This window comes from Haliotis rufescens, unplaced genomic scaffold (genome assembly GCF_023055435.1).
Source record: "Haliotis rufescens isolate VD_foot unplaced genomic scaffold, xgHalRufe1.0.p SCAF_10, whole genome shotgun sequence".
Lineage (NCBI taxonomy): Eukaryota > Metazoa > Mollusca > Gastropoda > Lepetellida > Haliotidae > Haliotis > Haliotis rufescens.
The window spans coordinates 30,284,060-30,303,582 of record NW_025963780.1 but is presented as its reverse complement, the minus strand read 5'-3'; the positions used below and the strand labels follow the sequence as shown (position 1 = coordinate 30,303,582).

General features: G+C 42.9%; 1 protein-coding gene across 2 annotated transcripts in view; it reads left to right on the top strand.

The window, feature by feature from the left end:
* LOC124135066 overlaps positions 1-16,408 on the top strand; it is a 77,016-nt gene extending 60,608 nt beyond the window's left edge. For both annotated transcript variants that reach the window (XM_046500245.2, XM_046500246.2), the window contains exons 3-5: positions 12,486-12,577; positions 14,453-14,605; positions 15,680-16,408. In XM_046500245.2, coding sequence (XP_046356201.1) covers positions 12,486-12,577; positions 14,453-14,605; positions 15,680-15,741 — 307 coding nt within the window. In that variant the 3' untranslated portion in view covers positions 15,742-16,408. The remainder of the gene's footprint in view (positions 1-12,485; positions 12,578-14,452; positions 14,606-15,679) is intronic.
* The last annotated feature ends 3,115 nt before the right edge of the window (positions 16,409-19,523 follow it).

Sequence of the window (19,523 nt, the reverse complement as noted above, 5' to 3'; positions counted from 1 at the left end):
CTGGAATATTGCCATAAGCGGCGTAAAACCATACTAACTCACTCACTCACTCGAGCATCACGCAAGGGTGACTCAGCGCAGTATACATACGGTCTACAAAGAGTTCTGGTTTATTTTCCAATTTTTTTCCACATGAGTATGTTTTGTCACAGTGTAAAATTAGGAATGTGTTTTTAGTAGGGGGATATCCTCCTAACTCTGCATTCCATAAAATAATGGGCCTCGCACCTGCGGGGCATCTGCGCCATTATTTTTAAGGAATGGAGAGTTACTCGGACATTCCCCTCGACGCGAGACTTGGCCATCTTCCTTGACAGTCATGAAAAAACGATGTTACCAATGATATATAGATCACGGGGGACGTAATTTGAACAACAAAAAGAACGTCAGTACATGATGACGTAACTTAAAAAGTGGATGAATTACAGTCGGTCCCTTTAATTTTTTAGGAAATTTGGGATGATTTGGGTGTGATTTGCTTTAGGGTTAAGATGTTCTTGAAAATTCTGAGTGGTGATTTCCACACAGAGTGAGTGAGTTTGGTTTAACGCAGCTTATAACAGTATTCCAGTCATATCAGGGCGTGTCAGCTTAATGGGGGAGGAAAGCCCGAAGCGTTGCAGGTCTCAGACGTTTACCACTTCGGTGAAACCCACGAGCACGGGTATGGTGCTGACAAACCTAGAAACATAATTGGGGCGAACCCGGATTCGAACCCACAATCATAGGTTTCTGGCATGCCCAAGGGACGCAACTCTGCACAGCGAATCGCGGCGCCTTAGACGACTGGGCCACCCGTGCCACTCCACACAGATGTTGATGTAACTAATCGGGGAACAAGTCGAATATAAAACGGTGAAAAGTGAGGGAATGAATAATATTTCATGTCGCCGGACCCCCCTTTTGAAAACTAAATTTTGAAATTTTGCACCCCTCCCTTTTAAAAATGCTGTATCCGCTTTGCAAGAAACAGGGGCGGTCGGGTAGCCTAGTGGTTAAAGCGTTCGCTCGCCGTGATATTGCTGGAATATTGCGAAATAGCGGCGTAAAACCATACTCACTCACTCATTGCAAGAAACATAATCGGGGTGAACCGGGATTCGAACCCAAGGTTTCTGGTGTGCCCAAGGGACGCGACTCTGCACAGCTAATTGTGGCGCCTAAGACGACAGGCCACCGGTGCACACCTTCACTGGGAAATGGCAGAATTGTTACGTTTGTATCCAAGGGTAACCATGGTGGCACGTGGTCCTGTGCACAACGCAAAGATCGCAAATCAGGTGAAGTTTAGCAACGTCGGTCGCGGAGAGTCCTTAGATGGGCGACCGCATTTCGGCAGCTTGGCTCCTGAGACTTTCTAGGACTTCGGTCCTGCTCCACACTGAAGTACATGTAGAACATTTGCTATCTCCTTGGGCAAGTGCCTTTGTTCGAAATGTGCTTCTGTTCATCCAGCAGGGTCCCCGGTAGGATGAGCTATCAATCTGGTTGTCAACCTTCTAAGCAAATAACAGGCAGCTTAGGTTGTATACTCCCCAGGGAGCTGAAAATGATTTGTGAGTGCTCGCTGATCCAGTGACCGGGATTATAATAGCGCTTTTAGCATGCCCCTGTCTGGTGTGGAAATATGCTCAATATAAATGGTCTATAATAATTATTTGGTAATCAGTGTCGACAGAACACCTCGTTTCACATGACCAGTGCTAATGTCTCCCCAAAGTAATCATCTAAAAAACAAATTACCGGGTCCAATCTAGGAAATGGTATAATAGTAATCCCTCGGGGCTACTTACTTACTTACTTACTTACTTACTTATATTGGAGATTTAACGTGCGCTTTCCGACTGCAAGTGTATGTCGCACACGGGAGTCGGGGCTGACCTGGACGCCCATTTATAGGACGTAGTCAACTGTGACCTCGTACTCACTTATGTGTTAAATAAACATTACTGGATCAACAGGGCGAGTAGAAGATCACAAGCAACAGACCGTCCCTTGGGCTGATCCCAGCACTGACTCTGGTTGTATATGCAGTGACTTATTCCTGCTTTATAAATCCTGTCTATATGACATACTCTGACAGGATGTGCAGTGACTAGGTCCTGTCTGTATAACATACTCTGACAGGATGTGCAGTGACTAAATCCTGCCTATATAACATACTCTGACAGGATAAACAGTGACTGAGTCCTACCTATATAACATACTCTGACAGGATGTACAGTGACTGAGTCCTGTCTATATTACATACTCTGGCAGGATGTGCAGTGACTCATTCCTGCTTTATAAATCCTGTCTATATAACATACTCTGACAGGATGTGCAGTGACTAAATCCTGCCTATAAAACATACTCTGGCAGGATGAACAGTGACTGAATCCTGTCTATATAACATACTCTGGCAGGATGTGCAGTGACTGAATCCTGCCTATATAACATACTCTGGCAGGATGTGCAGTGACTGAATCCTGTCTATATAACATACTCTGGCAGGATGTGCAGTGACTGAATCCTGCCTATATAACATACTCTGGCAAGATGTGCAGTGACTGAATCCTGTCTATATAACATACTCTGGCAGGATGTGCAGTGACTGAGTCCTGTCTGTATAACATACTCTGACAGGATGTACAGTGACTGAGTCCGGCCTATATAACATACTCTGGCAGGATGTGCAGTGACTGAGTCCTGTCTATATTACATACTCTGACAGGATGTGCAGTGACTAAATCCTGCCTATATAACATACTCTGACAGGATAAACAGTGACTGAGTCCTACCTATATAACATACTCTGACAGGATGTACAGTGACTGAGTCCTGTCTATATTACATACTCTGGCAGGATGTGCAGTGACTCATTCCTGCTTTATAAATCCTGTCTATATAACATACTCTGACAGGATGTGCAGTGACTAAATCCTGCCTATAAAACATACTCTGGCAGGATGAACAGTGACTGAATCCTGTCTATATAACATACTCTGGCAGGATGTGCAGTGACTGAATCCTGCCTATATAACATACTCTGGCAGGATGTGCAGTGACTGAATCCTGTCTATATAACATACTCTGGCAGGATGTGCAGTGACTGAATCCTGCCTATATAACATACTCTGGCAAGATGTGCAGTGACTGAATCCTGTCTATATAACATACTCTGGCAGGATGTGCAGTGACTGAGTCCTGTCTGTATAACATACTCTGACAGGATGTACAGTGACTGAGTCCGGCCTATATAACATACTCTGGCAGGATGTGCAGTGACTGAGTCCTGTCTATATTACATACTCTGACAGGATGTGCAGTGACTAAATCCTGCCTATATAACATACTCTGACAGGATAAACAGTGACTGAGTCCTACCTATATAACATACTCTGACAGGATGTACAGTGACTGAGTCCTGTCTATATTACATACTCTGGCAGGATGTGCAGTGACTCATTCCTGCTTTATAAATCCTGTCTATATAACATACTCTGACAGGATGTGCAGTGACTAAATCCTGCCTATAAAACATACTCTGGCAGGATGAACAGTGACTGAATCCTGTCTATATAACATACTCTGGCAGGATGTGCAGTGACTGAATCCTGCCTATATAACATACTCTGGCAGGATGTGCAGTGACTGAATCCTGTCTATATAACATACTCTGGCAGGATGTGCAGTGACTGAATCCTGCCTATATAACATACTCTGGCAAGATGTGCAGTGACTGAATCCTGTCTATATAACATACTCTGGCAGGATGTGCAGTGACTGAGTCCTGTCTGTATAACATACTCTGACAGGATGTACAGTGACTGAGTCCGGCCTATATAACATACTCTGGCAGGATGTGCAGTGACTGAGTCCTGTCTATATTACATACTCTGACAGGATGTGCAGTGACTAAATCCTGCCTATATAACATACTCTGACAGGATAAACAGTGACTGAGTCCTACCTATATAACATACTCTGACAGGATGTACAGTGACTGAGTCCTGTCTATATTACATACTCTGGCAGGATGTGCAGTGACTCATTCCTGCTTTATAAATCCTGTCTATATAACATACTCTGACAGGATGTGCAGTGACTAAATCCTGCCTATAAAACATACTCTGGCAGGATGAACAGTGACTGAATCCTGTCTATATAACATACTCTGGCAGGATGTGCAGTGACTGAATCCTGCCTATATAACATACTCTGGCAGGATGTGCAGTGACTGAATCCTGTCTATATAACATACTCTGGCAGGATGTGCAGTGACTGAATCCTGCCTATATAACATACTCTGGCAAGATGTGCAGTGACTGAATCCTGTCTATATAACATACTCTGGCAGGATGTGCAGTGACTGAGTCCTGTCTGTATAACATACTCTGACAGGATGTACAGTGACTGAGTCCGGCCTATATAACATACTCTGGCAGGATGTGCAGTGACTGTGTCCTGTCTATATAACATACTCTGACAGGATGTGCAGTGACTGAGTCCTACCTATATAACATACTCTGGCAGGATGTGCAGTGACTGAATCCTGTCTATATAACATACTCTGGCAGGATGTGCAGTGACTGAGTCCTGTCTATATAACATACTCTGACAGGATGTACAGTGACTGAATCCTACCTATATAACATACTCTGACAGGATGTACAATGACTAAATCCTGTCTAGATAACATACTCTGACAGGATGTGCAGTGACTGAGTCCTGTCTGTATAACATACTCTGACAGGATGTACAGTGACTGAGTCCTACCTATATAACATACTCTGACAGGATGTGCAGTGACTGAATCCTGCCTATATAACATACTCTGACAGGATGAACAGTGACTGAGTCCTGTCTGTATAACATACTCTGACAGGATGTGCAGTGACTGAGTCCTGCCTATATAACATACTCTGGCAGGATGTGCAGTTACTGAATCCTGTCTATATAACATACTCTGGCAGGATGTGCAGTGACTGAATCCTTCCTATATAACATACTCTGACAGGATGTGCAGTGACTGAGTCCTTCCTATATAACATACTCTGACAGGATGTGCAGTGACTGAGTCCTGTCTATATAACATACTCTGGCAGGTTGTGCAGTGACTGAGTCCTATCTGTATAACATACTCTGACAGGATGTACAGTGACTGAGTCCTGTCTATATAACATACTCTGACAGGATGTACAGTGACTGAGTCCTGCCTATATAACATACTCTGACAGGATGTGCAGTGACTGAGTCCTACCTATATAACATACTCTGACAGGATGTGCAGTGACTGAATCCTGCCTATATAACATACACTGGCAGGATGTGCAGTGACTGATTCCTGTCTATATAACATACTCTGGCAGGATGTGCAGTGACTGATTCCTGTCTATATAACATACTCTGGCAGGATGTACAGTGACTGAGTCCTGCCTATATAACATACTCTGACAAGATGTGCAGTGACTGAATCCTGCCCATATAACATACTCCGGCAGGATGTGCAGTGCGAAATCATCATTCGCTGGAATGGCTCGTTAAATCAGTCAGTTTATCCGTTCATAATCCACTAACTAAAACGATTATCACTCGAAATTAACTGACATCACAGCGAACAGAAACGGGCTTGAGTGCTGACGGCGACTGCCGATTGTCGATGTTACTTGTATATTGGCGATACAAGGGAGAGCTCCGTGTGTCATCGAACTCCGATTGCTTCAATACAATTCTGTAATATCGCCAACAAAATTAAAACTATATAACTATTCACTGATACTGTCAGCTATAAATTCCGATATAATTCGCTATACTATTAATTCCTCTCAGCAATGATTCATTCCAGTATTGAACAAGCACAGGAAATAGTCTCTAAGTCTGACATTCCGTAATGTTTAACACCGACATAGATTCCCAGAGTTCTTTGATGCAATCTGCATACGCCCTCTATTCAGAGACTGCACGCTATGTTTTATATGCACTGCGTGGGGTAACATTGTGCCATCGTGCCATGTCCCCTGCCAACGAAAGGTTATTTAATCAATGTTTATTTATATATTTATTTATTAGTTATTGGCTACATAAAAAGGAACAATACGAGTCTTGCTGAAGGGCAGTTCGCAGAATCTGGGTCAGGAGTTAGGGGGTCGGGTTAACGTATACAAACAGAGAGTAAATGTGTTTGTTGCTTTTCATAGCGGGCACAGATTACAAATTGGCAACTGTGCAGAGTTACGTCCCTTAGGCATGTCTATATGTGACTCTTTGGCCGTGGGTTCGAATCCCAGATGCGCTCTGATTATGATCGTTGGATCTTCAACGCCATACCTGGACCCACTTGCACAAAGCGGTCTGTTCTTGTTGGTATCCCCAAAATTGTCAATGTCTGAACATGTATCGGGTTTCCTTTTGCAGTGTTACTACTGAAATACTGTTGTGATAAGGGCGGTCGGGTAGCCTAGCGGTTAATGCGTTCGCTCGTCACGCCGAAGGTCCGGGTTCGATTCCCGACATGGGTACAAATTAGTGAAGCCCATTTCTGGTGTCCCTCGCCTTGATATTGCTGGAATATTGATAAAAGCGGCGTAAAACCAAACTCACTCGCCCTGCTGTTTATAATCATAAGGTATATAGGAACGCGCACACACTTATACCTTGCCCCAAGAGAACGGGTCGGGTCGGGTTGAAGTCGGCATGGCGCTGGTGGGATTAGCAAGGTCTCAGTGGGGGGTTGTTTCTTCAAGATGTCTTGGAGCTTTACACAAAGACATCCCTGGGTGGTAATTCCATTCCTTACAACTAACTATGTGTGACAAAGTCAGTTTCATCTTAAACGAAACTTCAAGCGAGCAGGTTTTTCTCGCAGGGCGTCGTCCATGTGAGGACATTCAGCCTGTGTATGCCAACCCCTAGAATCTAAGTCTTCGATGAAGTGTAAATATGTCACTTGGATAAATCAATCAAAGTGTGTGATAAAGTATGCTACTAAGATATTCTCAAGACATTTCGTGACAGGTACAAGCCATGAGGCAGCACAAAGGCTACAAATACCCTGCTTGTCAGAGCTGCTCACTGACCTGACTAGCGGCCCCCACCATCTACCATACTAGTATTACATAGGCCAAATCCCTCTCAAAGACGCCCAGCAGTAGGCTACAGATCGATGTCTGCTGATCGATTATTGAGGATAAATTATCAGTTTCTGGGGTTACGGCAGTGGTATAAACAATAGCCATTGATGGGGTTTATGAGGGCATGTGTGTTAAGAAATGTTGCAGGTGCTCGCTAGGCCGCTCGTTATGTAACGGTAAATCGGGTCCCCGTTAATCCAGACGGTACAGGGCCAGTGTGAAATTGCCCGGATTATCAATTTCTAGATAAACGAATATACATTTGATAATACATATGAAGAGCACCGATAGAATGTGCCAGATAGCTAAGTGTTCGGAGGGGGGAGAAGAGAGATGGGAGGTGGGGTGTGGGGGATGGGGGGGTGTGGGGGGTGGTGTTCAATGTTTATCCATGTTACACACATGGTTGTGTATGCGTACGTCCGTGCGTGCGTGTGTGTGTGTATGTGTGTGTCTGTCTGACTCTCTGTCTGTGTGTGTCTGTGTGTCTTTGTCTGCTTGGGGTGGGGTTATAAAAAATGCATGTTGCTGAAAAGCAGTCTGCCCCAAGATTCAAATCATGATGGTTGTACGTTAAAATAATGTGATGTGGGACCAAAACAAACTGGTTGGTTCACCCACACACAGAAAGAGTAATATACGTTTTGAAGCACTGACTGAACAGATATTCTCTCTCAAACCAGACATCCCAGGCGCCAGACAAATGGTCTGTTCGTAATGCCATTTACGATTTTTTTACGTTGGAGGGATTTCTACAACAACAACAACAACAACAACAACAACAACAACAACAACAATTATAATACCGCAGGATATGTATCGATAAAAAGAAGCAGTAATGTGATATTAAATGCACCAGATGTATTCTTACTAAGTAAAAGCATATATTAAATGTATTGATACCAGGGATAAATCATATTGGTAATGCATTGATACTTTGTGTGTTTATATGACCAAGACGCATGCATGCCGTCAATGGATGGTATTCTAGGTGCTTTGTCTGAAACAAATACCCCTAATTTATTAACCCCAATCCTGAGTTGATAAAAGAGGCCTAATGAAGATGCGTCATGGAATATAACGTGTAGGCCAGAAAGAACTGGTCTAGTGACACACTTCCTCTGAGTGGACGAGCACCTACTGACTGATGACACCAGACACGTCAGGTCGGTGAGAATCAACAAAGGGTGGTTGAGTAGTGATTACAATTATCACCCGAGGGAGTGTGGGTTTAGTGGATGCGTTAATGTACAACTATACAGCTATTCATCACGTATGTTTAACCGTTGTCGCCGAGTTGCGCGGGGAGTACGCCATTAAAGTTTATCATCAGCTTAATGGATGATTACACTGCCTCATCAACCAATACCATGGGATGTGATTCGACAAGCGTCTCTTTCATGTCACAATCACGCACACACGTATGCATACACACATGTACACATGCACACATATATAAACATACATACACTCACACATAAACACACGAACATACTTACACACATACACCAATACATACACACACGGACACACATACACACATGTACACATGCACGCATATATAAAAATACATACACTCACATACACCCACACATAAACACACGTGCATACTTACACACATACACCAATACATACACACACGGACACACGTATATACATACACACATACACAAGCCTATACACACGCACGCCACGCACCGCACGCCTCGCACCGCACGCCACGCACGCGCGCACGTCGCTATATAAGCGCAATAATCCTGGACGCGACGCAAAACCCCATTTCACCTCACCTCACTACCTGGGAAGGACGGTCACTGCAACCCAAACCCACATGAATTAACGGCCATTAAACACTTAATTCTAACAGCAGTCATTATGCCGACAGTAATCAGGCTGAGAGACATAGATAATTGCATGGCAGATGATCAAGGCTATTTGTCATCAAAGTATTGGACTCAAACATGGATGTCCTCCACAGTTAATGGCCATAATGCTGGTTAAAGGGAAGGGTTTTCTTTTTCTGTCTAATATTGCACCTTCATCCCTCAAACTGGCTTCCTTACACAGGAAATATGCCGAGAAAGTATTGTCAGTGATCATGAAGGATTTCGGGATATAGAAGTGACACATTGATTACTACTGTTGCCTTGAACAAAGAGAATAGATCGTGGGATTTTTTTGCCGTACGAAATAAATTTGGTACTGCCCTGTGACAATTTCTCTTGGTCTAAACCTGTTATTTATTTCAAAAGGGGAACAGAAGTGCCAAATCAGATTACCTGGAAGGACTCGTCACTGGTCAACATAAATCACCCATCAACTCACAGAGGCTACAAACATCTGTACAGTAAACTACGTTTATGACGAACACGCTTATAACGAACTGACGGATATAACGAACTGTTTTTGGTCCCGTCCATTTTCTGTATATATGCTGTAAATGTGCTTATAACGAACTACGGTTATAACGAACTAAATTTAGTGGTCCCTTTGAGTTCTATATAACCTAAGTTCAACTGGATAGACTTGAAAAAGCAATACTGGGCGTAATATCATTGAAGGCACCAGCGAATATAGGGTTCACCATCAATGACATTATAATAAAATTTGTTTTCATTAATGTAAGTTTAATGATTGAAGAAACTATGCCTTTATAGGTTGTGAAAAGTAATCATACGCAGTGAATAGTTCAGTAGAACCTTAAGTCACCTTTTTTCAACCAATCAGATTTCAGCGCATACTCAACTTCCATTCATTTAACAATGTTAAATAACAACTGCGTGTACATATATTACATAAAAATACATACATCCGCTTGTGATAGTATAATTTCAGCCATGACCTCCTGGATATCTTAAGTGTCATCAGGTTAACTGCTTATTGTCCGTGCTGGTACTTGCTGGGGACGTTCGTAAACAGGCTAGCGAAGCGCGTTGGTGTAGCGTTCACCAAGTGTGACCAACCAATCCTCATTATAATTCAGTGTTTTCTAGTCCGCAAGAACGATGGATGGTATATTCGTGTACAAGACTTATAAGTGCCGTAACATCGTTGTGTCTAGTCACCCATTGTGACCAACCATCTTCATTATAATTCAGTGTTTTCTAGTCCGCAAGAATGATGGAGGGTACATTCGTGTACAAGACTTATAAGTGCCGTAACATCGTTGTGACTAGTCACCCATTGTGACCAACCATCTTCATTATAATTCAGTGTTTTCTAGTCCGCAAGAACGATGGATGGTATATTCGTGCACAAGACTAATAAGTGCCGTAACATCCCTGTGACTAGTCACCCATTGTGACCAACCAATCCTAATTATATTCAGTGTTTTCTAGTCCGCAAGAACGACGGAGGGTACATTCGTGCACAAGACTAATAAGTGCCGTAACATCCCTGTGTCTAGTCACCCATTGTGACCAACCAATCCTCATTATAATTCAGTGTTTTCTAGTCCGCAAGAACGATGGATGGTATATTCGTGCACAAGACTAATAAGTGCCGTAACATCGTTGTGTCTAGTCACCCATTGTGACCAACCAATCCTCATTATAATTCAGTGTTTTCTAGTCCGCAAGAACGATGGATGGTATATTCGTGCACAAGACTAATAAGTGCCGTAACATCCCTGTGTCTAGTCACCCATTGTGACCAACCAATCCTCATTATAATTCAGTGTTTTCTAGTCCGCAAGAACGATGGATGGTATATTCGTGCACAAGACTAATAAGTGCCGTAACATCGTTGTGACTAGTCACCCATTGTGACCAACCAATCCTCATTATAATTCAGTGTTTTCTAGTCCGCAAGAACGATGGATGGTATATTCGTGCACAAGACTAATAAGTGCCGTAACATCGTTGTGTCTAGTCACCCATTGTGACCAACCAATCCTCATTATAATTCAGTGTTTTCTAGTCCGCAAGAACGATGGATGGTATATTCGTGCACAAGACTAATAAGTGCCGTAACATCCCTGTGTCTAGTCACCCATTGTGACCAACCAATCCTCATTATAATTCAGTGTTTTCTAGTCCGCAAGAACGATGGATGGTATATTCGTGCACATGACTAATAAGTGCCGTAACATCGTTGTGTCTAGATACCCATTGTGAACAACCAATCCTCATTATAATTCAGTGTTTTCTAGTCCGCAAGAACGATGGATGGTATATTCGTGCACAAGACTAATAAGTGCCGTAACATCGTTGTGTCTAGTCTCCCATTGTGACCAACCAATCCTCATGTTAATTCGTGTCTGTCTGGGCCGGATTTCCCCCAGGAACGATGGCGGAAGGTATCTAACTTTACACAAGGTAATGTGTTTCATCCGATTGGCGTCTCTTGTCCAACATAATTTGAAATGAGTCGTTTAAGTATTAATACTGATACTACTTCCCCCATGACAAAGCAGTACCCATCCACACCCATATAGTCAAGGGATGGTACTTGACACAATACACTGGTTGAAACCCGGATATAATTGCATGTATCGACTGTCCAGTAGCTCACTGACGCTATTATCGTCCCCATTCGCGGAGGTTGTTTGGCTGCTCGTTGCGAAGCAAATCCTTCAGTCCATGCTTTATCGCCTCGCACTCAAAAGTTGACAATGTTAAGTGAATACTACTTGTTTACAAACGCGAAACGTTTTCGCGTGATCTCTACACTAAGTAGGTAAACTCATTTCATGAATTGATCGACCATGACTACTGTCGATCTTTCATGGTTTTGATGTATTGTATTACTGTGTGAACGGGTACATCAGCCATAGATTCAAACACGCCATCTACTGGACTATTTGCTAAGCGACTATATTCAATAGAGGCCTGGAAAGTTCGTGAAAACATTCATTTACCCGTGGAAACCAAGAAAAAATAAAATGCATACATTATTTGATAAGTGTGTACATGAAGGATATAGTTCAGAGCAGGATATTATGATTTAAAGATCTATAAAGGTATATTTAAAAAGTCTAACAATATCTGTACATCTTGTAACCTTATTGTTGTAGAAAATGAGTATCATTTTATGCTTGTGTGTAAACTCTATCGTCAATTAAGAAACAATTATATTCCAAAGAAGTTTATAACTTACCCAAATATTTATTTGTTTTGCATACTCATGTCAACCTCAAATATTACTTTATTACAAAATATTGCATTGTACATACATGATGCATTGTTAGTTAGAAGAAACACCCATACCTTGTAAATACGTTGAACTATGGGCCTATAAAACAATTTGGATGAAGGATGTAGAAAGTTTAAGTTTGACACTCTAAGGGACAAGAATCATGTGGTGATGAAATAGATATCCACGAATCCTACCCTCAACCACTCACTCACTCACTCACTCACTCACTCGTTTCAGGTTCATCCTGGTCTTATTCTTCATCGGAGTCAGCGTGTTGGTGATGTTCTACTGTAAAGTGCGGGCCAAGAACAGAGTCACGTCTATGAGCGGTACGTATAGTGACACTACAAACTACCGACTCCACCAAACCACATTGTCATTTAGTGATACTCCCATGGGGACTCCGGGTTAGAATTGGTCCCCAGCAACCTTTGCTGGCTAATTTATAAGAGTAGAAATATTGGGCCGAGTAGCCAGGCTCGGTGACTTGGCATGTCTACCTACCCCGACGGCCTGAATGTTGCTCACAATAGAATAGGTCTTCAGCAAACCCATGCTTGCCGTAAAAGGCGACTATGCTTGTCGCAAGAGGCGACTAACGGGATCGGGTGGTCAGGCTCTCTGACTTGGTCGATGCATGTCATCGTATCCCAATTGCGTGGATCGATGTTAATGATGTCAATTACTGGACTGTCCCGTTCAGACTCGATTATTTACAGACCATCGTCATATAGCTAGAATATTGCCGGGTACGGGGTTACACAACGAACAAACACAATATTAATCACGTGATTGTTTGGTCTTGACTATGATCATTTACAGACTGTCGTCATATAGCTGGAATATTGCTGAACAACAAACAAATAAATAAATATTTAGTGATATTTTATTGTATAGAGTATCGGCTTCAAAGCTTCAGGGGGCGGTCGGGTAGCCTAGTGGTTAAAGCGTTCGCTCGTCACGCCGAAGACCCGGGTTCGATTCCCGACATGGATACAATGTGTGAAGCCCATTTCTGGTGTCCCCCGCCGTGATATTGCTGGAATATTGCTAAAAGCGGCGTAAAACCATACTCACTCACTCTGGTGTCCCCCGCCGTGATATTGCTGGAATATTGCTTAAAGCGGCGTAAAACCATACTCACTCACTCTGGTGTCCCCCGCCGTGATATTGCTGGAATATTGCTAAAAGCGGCGTAAAACCATACTCACTCACTCACTCACTCAAAGCTTCAGGGTTGGTCATGCCACTTATCGGCTACGTTTACGCGATGATGATGACACTGATGATAAGAATACCAATAATAACTATTATGATGGTGATGATAACTTAAAGGACATGGTAGCCTGGTGTTTAAGAGTTCACTCGGAGACCAAGATTCGACTCTCCACATTGGTACAATGTGTGAAGCCCATTTCTTCAGAAGCGCGATATTGCTGGAATATTGCTCAAAGCGGCGTAAAACCCAACTCATTCACTCACTCAGTTACATGATTGCATTGATTTGGGTTATGATAATGATAAGAATAACAACGCCGATGTAGATGAGGATAATGAGAAATATAACAATAACGATAACAACGATAATATTGCATGGAGTGAGTGAGTGAATTAGTATGGTTTTACGACGCTCTTAGCAATATTCCAGCAGACCCGTGAAGATTCCGGGGTTGAATAGGTCTTCAGCAACCCATGCTTGCCATAAAAGGTGACTATTGCTTGTCGTAAAAGGCGACTAACGGGATCGGGTGGTCAGGCTCGCTGACTTGGTTGATGCATGTCATTGGTCAGAATTGCGTGGATCGATGCACATGATGTCAATCACTGGATTGTCTGGTCCAGACTCGATTATTTACAGACCGCCGTCATATAGCTGGAATATTGCTGAGTGCGGCGTAAAACAACAAACAAACAAACAATATTCCAGCAATATCGCTCTACACTAGAACTTGGCTTCACACATTGTACAAATGTGGAGAGACGGCGGTCATCGTACACGATGTCGTTGAATGTTATTTACACGTTCAGTCGCAGGGTTCTTTGGACTAGATTTGTTGTTTACAGCCGGCCTGGTACAGTTTGGCTTATGCGGCGTCAAACAACATTCAATCACTAACTCGATTGCATTTCGATCAAAAGTACACATACGTTTGATCGCTTTCTGAACTACCGGCCTCAATTTACAACGTGTTTTACATTCACAGGCGGAAGACGTAATAACGCCATGGTGGTACCCGTCCAGCCTCCGCCCTACAGCCTCAACGATCCCGGGTGTCCCCCTCCGTCCTACAATACTGCCATGGCAACGCAGTCATTACCCCCGGGATATGTAGGAGAGCCACCCAGAAATCAAACACGTATGTATATCTTGATCCTCTAACAGTAAAGTGACCGTAGCCGTCAGTAATTGTGTTCAAGGCCGTGGTTGATCCACAATATCGTATGACGGAATTACGACGTAATTCCAATACTTAGGCCCACTTAAAATGTGAGGTGAGGTGACGTGAGGTGTTAAACATCTTCCCGAGGCAAGAGAGTTAACTGACTGTAAAAGTCCAGTATCCACCCTTGCCGAACGAGGCAGCAATCATGGGCTCGATCGTAGCGCCACCAGTGGCTATTGAGAGTAATGTCCCTTCTATGCCCCTCCTAATGACCAATCAGATTCGACCTCTCATATCACCTGCAATTGCTTCAAACAACATGGCGGCGACCAGTCAAGACAATCTGATCGTTAATCATGATCGATATTGTAATAAAACGGACCTTGCCTCGCGAAGTGCATCAAATCAAGTGAAAACCTGGATTAAAAACATGAAAAGATTTGCAAATTATCTGTCGACGCCCAGTTGACGCTACACATCCTTTGCAAATCCTTCAGTAGACCGAAATCTCCACGTTGAAATTTATGTTGTTTACGAACCGGATGTCTAGTTCGTTTCGCGATTTTGATTGGATTTAGCATAGACTCGTTTGTCCAGCCAAAATATAACTGCAGCTTAGTTCGGCAAGGGTGGAAACTGGACATGTTTAGTCAGTTTATACCCTTGCCTTCGGTAGAGGCCATTGTATGGCTGTTCTGTTGCTGATTGCAGCGTAAACACAACACTCATTCCCTCATTCTGTTTTGGGGGGCACGGGTGGCCCAGTCGTTTAAGGCGCCGCGATTCGCTGTGCAGAGTTGCGTCCCTTGGGCACGCCAGAAACCTATGATTGTGGGTTCGAATCCCGGTTCGCCCCAATTCTGTTTCTCGGTTTGTCAGCACCATACCCGTGCTCGTGGGTTTCACCGAAGTGGTAAACGTCTGAGACCTGCATCACTTCGGGCTTTCCTCCCACATTAAGCTGACACGCCGTGATGTAACTGGAATACTGTTAAAAGCGGCGTTTAATCCAACTCACTCACTCACACTCATTCTGTTTTGTTACAGGTCCCCCGTCATCCATGTCTATACTGTCCAACCCGCCCCCCTACTCGCCTCCACGGAGATGACTGGTGGGAACCAGCTTTAACAGACCAACCAACAAAAGTATTACCTTCAACAATCGTCCTGGCTGTGCCTGTGTAAACCAGTACCATGTCCTAGTTGCGCTACATTGTGTAGCGTAAGCTGGGCCCCGTCTCTTATATCACAATATAAGTTGGCAACTCGCATAGGGAGCCGGGAACCAGCTTATGTGTAGTTTTGCTTGCGTAGCGCAATTAGGGCATTGTACCAGTCTACCGTCAGATGGCGCCTCCACAGAGGAGTCCTCACACTGACTAGTGTTGAGTATTTGTAAATAAACTGTTCACATGAGCTTGAAGAACTGATGAAGTGAGCTCGAACAATTTGTAATACGAGTGTTACCGACACTAAACACCAATATGTGAATGTAACTGTGAACATTTTACTGTGATCATGTATATAAATATAGGAATGTTTATTAACGAACTTTCAGAATTCAGAGTTGAGTCTTACCCAACCTAAAATATATTTTCAAATTGTTATCTGAGCACCATATAATAACAAGAGATATGAACTGAAGCTCACCTTTTAAAAAAGTTTGATACAAATGTTTTATTATTTTTTTAATATAACATTTATTTGGTTGAACAGTTTGCAAATTAATGAATAGATATTTTTCATGAGGTGTAAATTTTAGGGGCCAGCTATTTGATGGGGGGGAGGGGGGGGGGGGGGGGGGGAGGTGGGGAGCTGGGATTTTGTATGGAGACTAGATATTTTTTCAGCTAGAGCTGCAAACCAAGATATTTAAAGATAATTTAAACTATATACTTATAAATTAAACAATGTATTTTTGTTTTCAGACATATTTTTCAGCAGCCTGAAGCATCATTATTTTTTTCAAGCATTTTCTGGAACAATTTATTTATTTCGGTAAAATCACAGACTACAAAATGGTCGGTCCCTTCGTAAATTAGAAGTCTGCAAACAAACTGAACACTACTTACTTGAACACTGAAACACCCGTCCTCATTGTGTGTTGAGTAATGGCGTGTCTACTCTATGCCAAATACTGTCTGCACAAGGAAATACTTAGTGTGATATTTGTCAGCATACCTGTGATAACCAAATACATGTACAGCCGTGTATCATATGTTTTGTAAATAGGTTAAAACATTTTGTTTCTTTTGTTACGAGTGGTGTCTGTTTTTAATGACATATAAGCCTTTGCTAGTTTGTTGACATGCGTGTGTTATTGGGATATCACCTGGCTGGTTCAAGAAATGGTTTAGTTCAGTAAGGTTCATGTACACCTTCTTCTGTTTGGCACCGGGAGCCTATGTGGCCATGTCGTGTACTTCGTGCAGACTTACTTCCCTTGGGCGTGCCAGGAACCTGTCATCGTGGATCCCAGATTTGCCCTCATTGTGTTTCTAGGTTTGTCAGCACCATACCCGTGCTCGTGGGTTTCATCAAAATGGTAAACGTCTGAGACCGGCTTCACTTCGGGGTTTATTACTACAGGAAGCTGACACGCTGTGATATTAATGGAATACTGTTGAAAGCGGTGTTAAAGTAAAGTCACTCACTCACTATGTGAGACATTGCAGTGAAAGTCCGTCAGATTACTACAGGGAATGTCTACAAATATAGTGGGTCGTTACTCCAGACCCTTGACACAGATATCTCGTAACGGGGTTTCACTATGTGGGACTGGGTCGCCATGATGATTTACATAGTTCGTTGGCTAGATGTTTCATGCATTTACACTACGCTAAGGAACAAGAGTTCACATGTATTGTTACGCAAATCCGGTCATTGCATGTCTTTCCTACCCTATTTGCGTTAATGTCAATCCGGCTTTTGGTCCTGTGTTAGTTCTTGGGAAACAGCAAACATGACTTTCAAGGAAGAAACGCTTCTCATATAGCCCCGAACTGTCCTCTACGCAAAGATAGTATACATGTATGATCGTTCCTTAAAGGTAGCCATCAACCGTTCGTTCCAACCGCTGCTTAATCTAATTAACTAGTCTTACACCTTCATGCTATTTGTTCATTGGTCTTTTCAAAACAGACATCATTAGTAGTTGATCTGTGCCGAGTAAAGAAAGGGAATTCCATTGTGACGCATTTAAGTCATGTGTTACTTTTGATCTTCCAGCCTTTGTGTATCGCTCGATGGGTTCCTTTAATTCATTTCAATGAGCATATTCGTTACATTAATGGCCGTCTAGCTTCACGTTAATCGATGTTGACTCATATTGTCGTGCAGCGTATCCTAAAATGACCACAAAATAACTCAGCCATTGACCGCGCCTAGCGGAATAATGTATGATCTAGCCTAACAGTTGGACAACACTAAATAAACCAGCCACTGTGATGTTAGCGGAGTAAGAGGGACGCAGCCATTATACTGAACAGCGTATTTTCTCGTCGACAATCGTGACGTACAGGCGCTTTGACGCGGACATAATATAGCTACTACCATAGTTTATCAATACTGCTAAAAAAAGGTTAACGCTGCTTGAACAGTATTCCAGTTATATCACGGCGTGTCAGCTAATGTGGGAGGAAAGCCCGAAGTGATGCATGTCTCAGATGTTTACTACTTTGGTGAAACCCACAAGCACGGGTATGGCGCTAGTAATGTGAAACAATCTGTTGGTCATTAACTCTTTTTAAGTAGTACATTGTGCATGACTATTTCATATGGCAATGTTTTTTTGTTTTTTTAAAAAATATTGTAAATGCCTGTTGTCACAGTCCATGGATATTAACAACTACTAATATCAGCTATATAGTTTAACGTAGTGTAGTCACGGAATCCACACGGGGTTCAAATAATGTAGGGGGCGGTCGGGTAGCCTTGTGGTTAAAGCGTTCGCTCGTCACGCCGAAGACCTTGGTTCGAATCCCGAGATGGGTACAATGTGTGAAGCCCATCTCTGGTGCCCCCCGTCGTGATATTGCTGGAATAGTGCTAAAAGCGGCGTAAAACCTCACTCGAATATTGTAACCATACTGATGTCACATCAGTACTGAATTCACGGGGCGGTCGGGTAGCCTAGTGGTTAAAGCGTTCGCTCGTCACGTCGAAGACCCGGGTTCGATTCCCGACATGGGTACAATGGGTGAGCCCATTTCTGGTATCCCCCGTCGTGATATTGCTGAAATATTGCTAAAAGCGGCGTAAAACCATACTCACTCACTCACTGAATTCACAAGGCCCCCTTTCGCAAAGCAATCTTAGCACTGCGCCGTTTATGATTCCGTTCCTGTGACACAGACTTATAATAATCGTAGCACTAAGATGGCTTTGTGCAGCTGTGCCGAAATTGCCGACGTGGCCCAGTGAACACATCCCTCGAATATCCCAATCTTTTTCAGCAGTATATAAATTAGCCTTATTGGAAAAAAGTTCATGCACACTTTAGACTATACTGAGTACGTTGTGACCGTAACCCATTAAACATGGTGTCAAATAGCCAAAATATGACATGTAAATATGATTGTAAATAATAACATAATACTGAACTTGTTTGCTGTGATATTGTTAGTGTGCTTGTTATTTTAACATTTATTATATATTTGTTATCAGATATTCTCTGGGTTAATCTTCACCCCGGGATATGAATAAAACAAAATGACATTGTGACGTAGGCAGGTTGAGGCAGGTGTGAAGTGGCAGAAATGTACAATATCCTTGTCTAATGAAGTCATTTCAGTGATGGGGCGGTCGGGTAGCCTAGTGGTTAAAGCGTTCGCTCGTCACGCCGAAGACCCGGGTTCGATTCCCGACATGGGTACAATGTGTGAAGCCCATT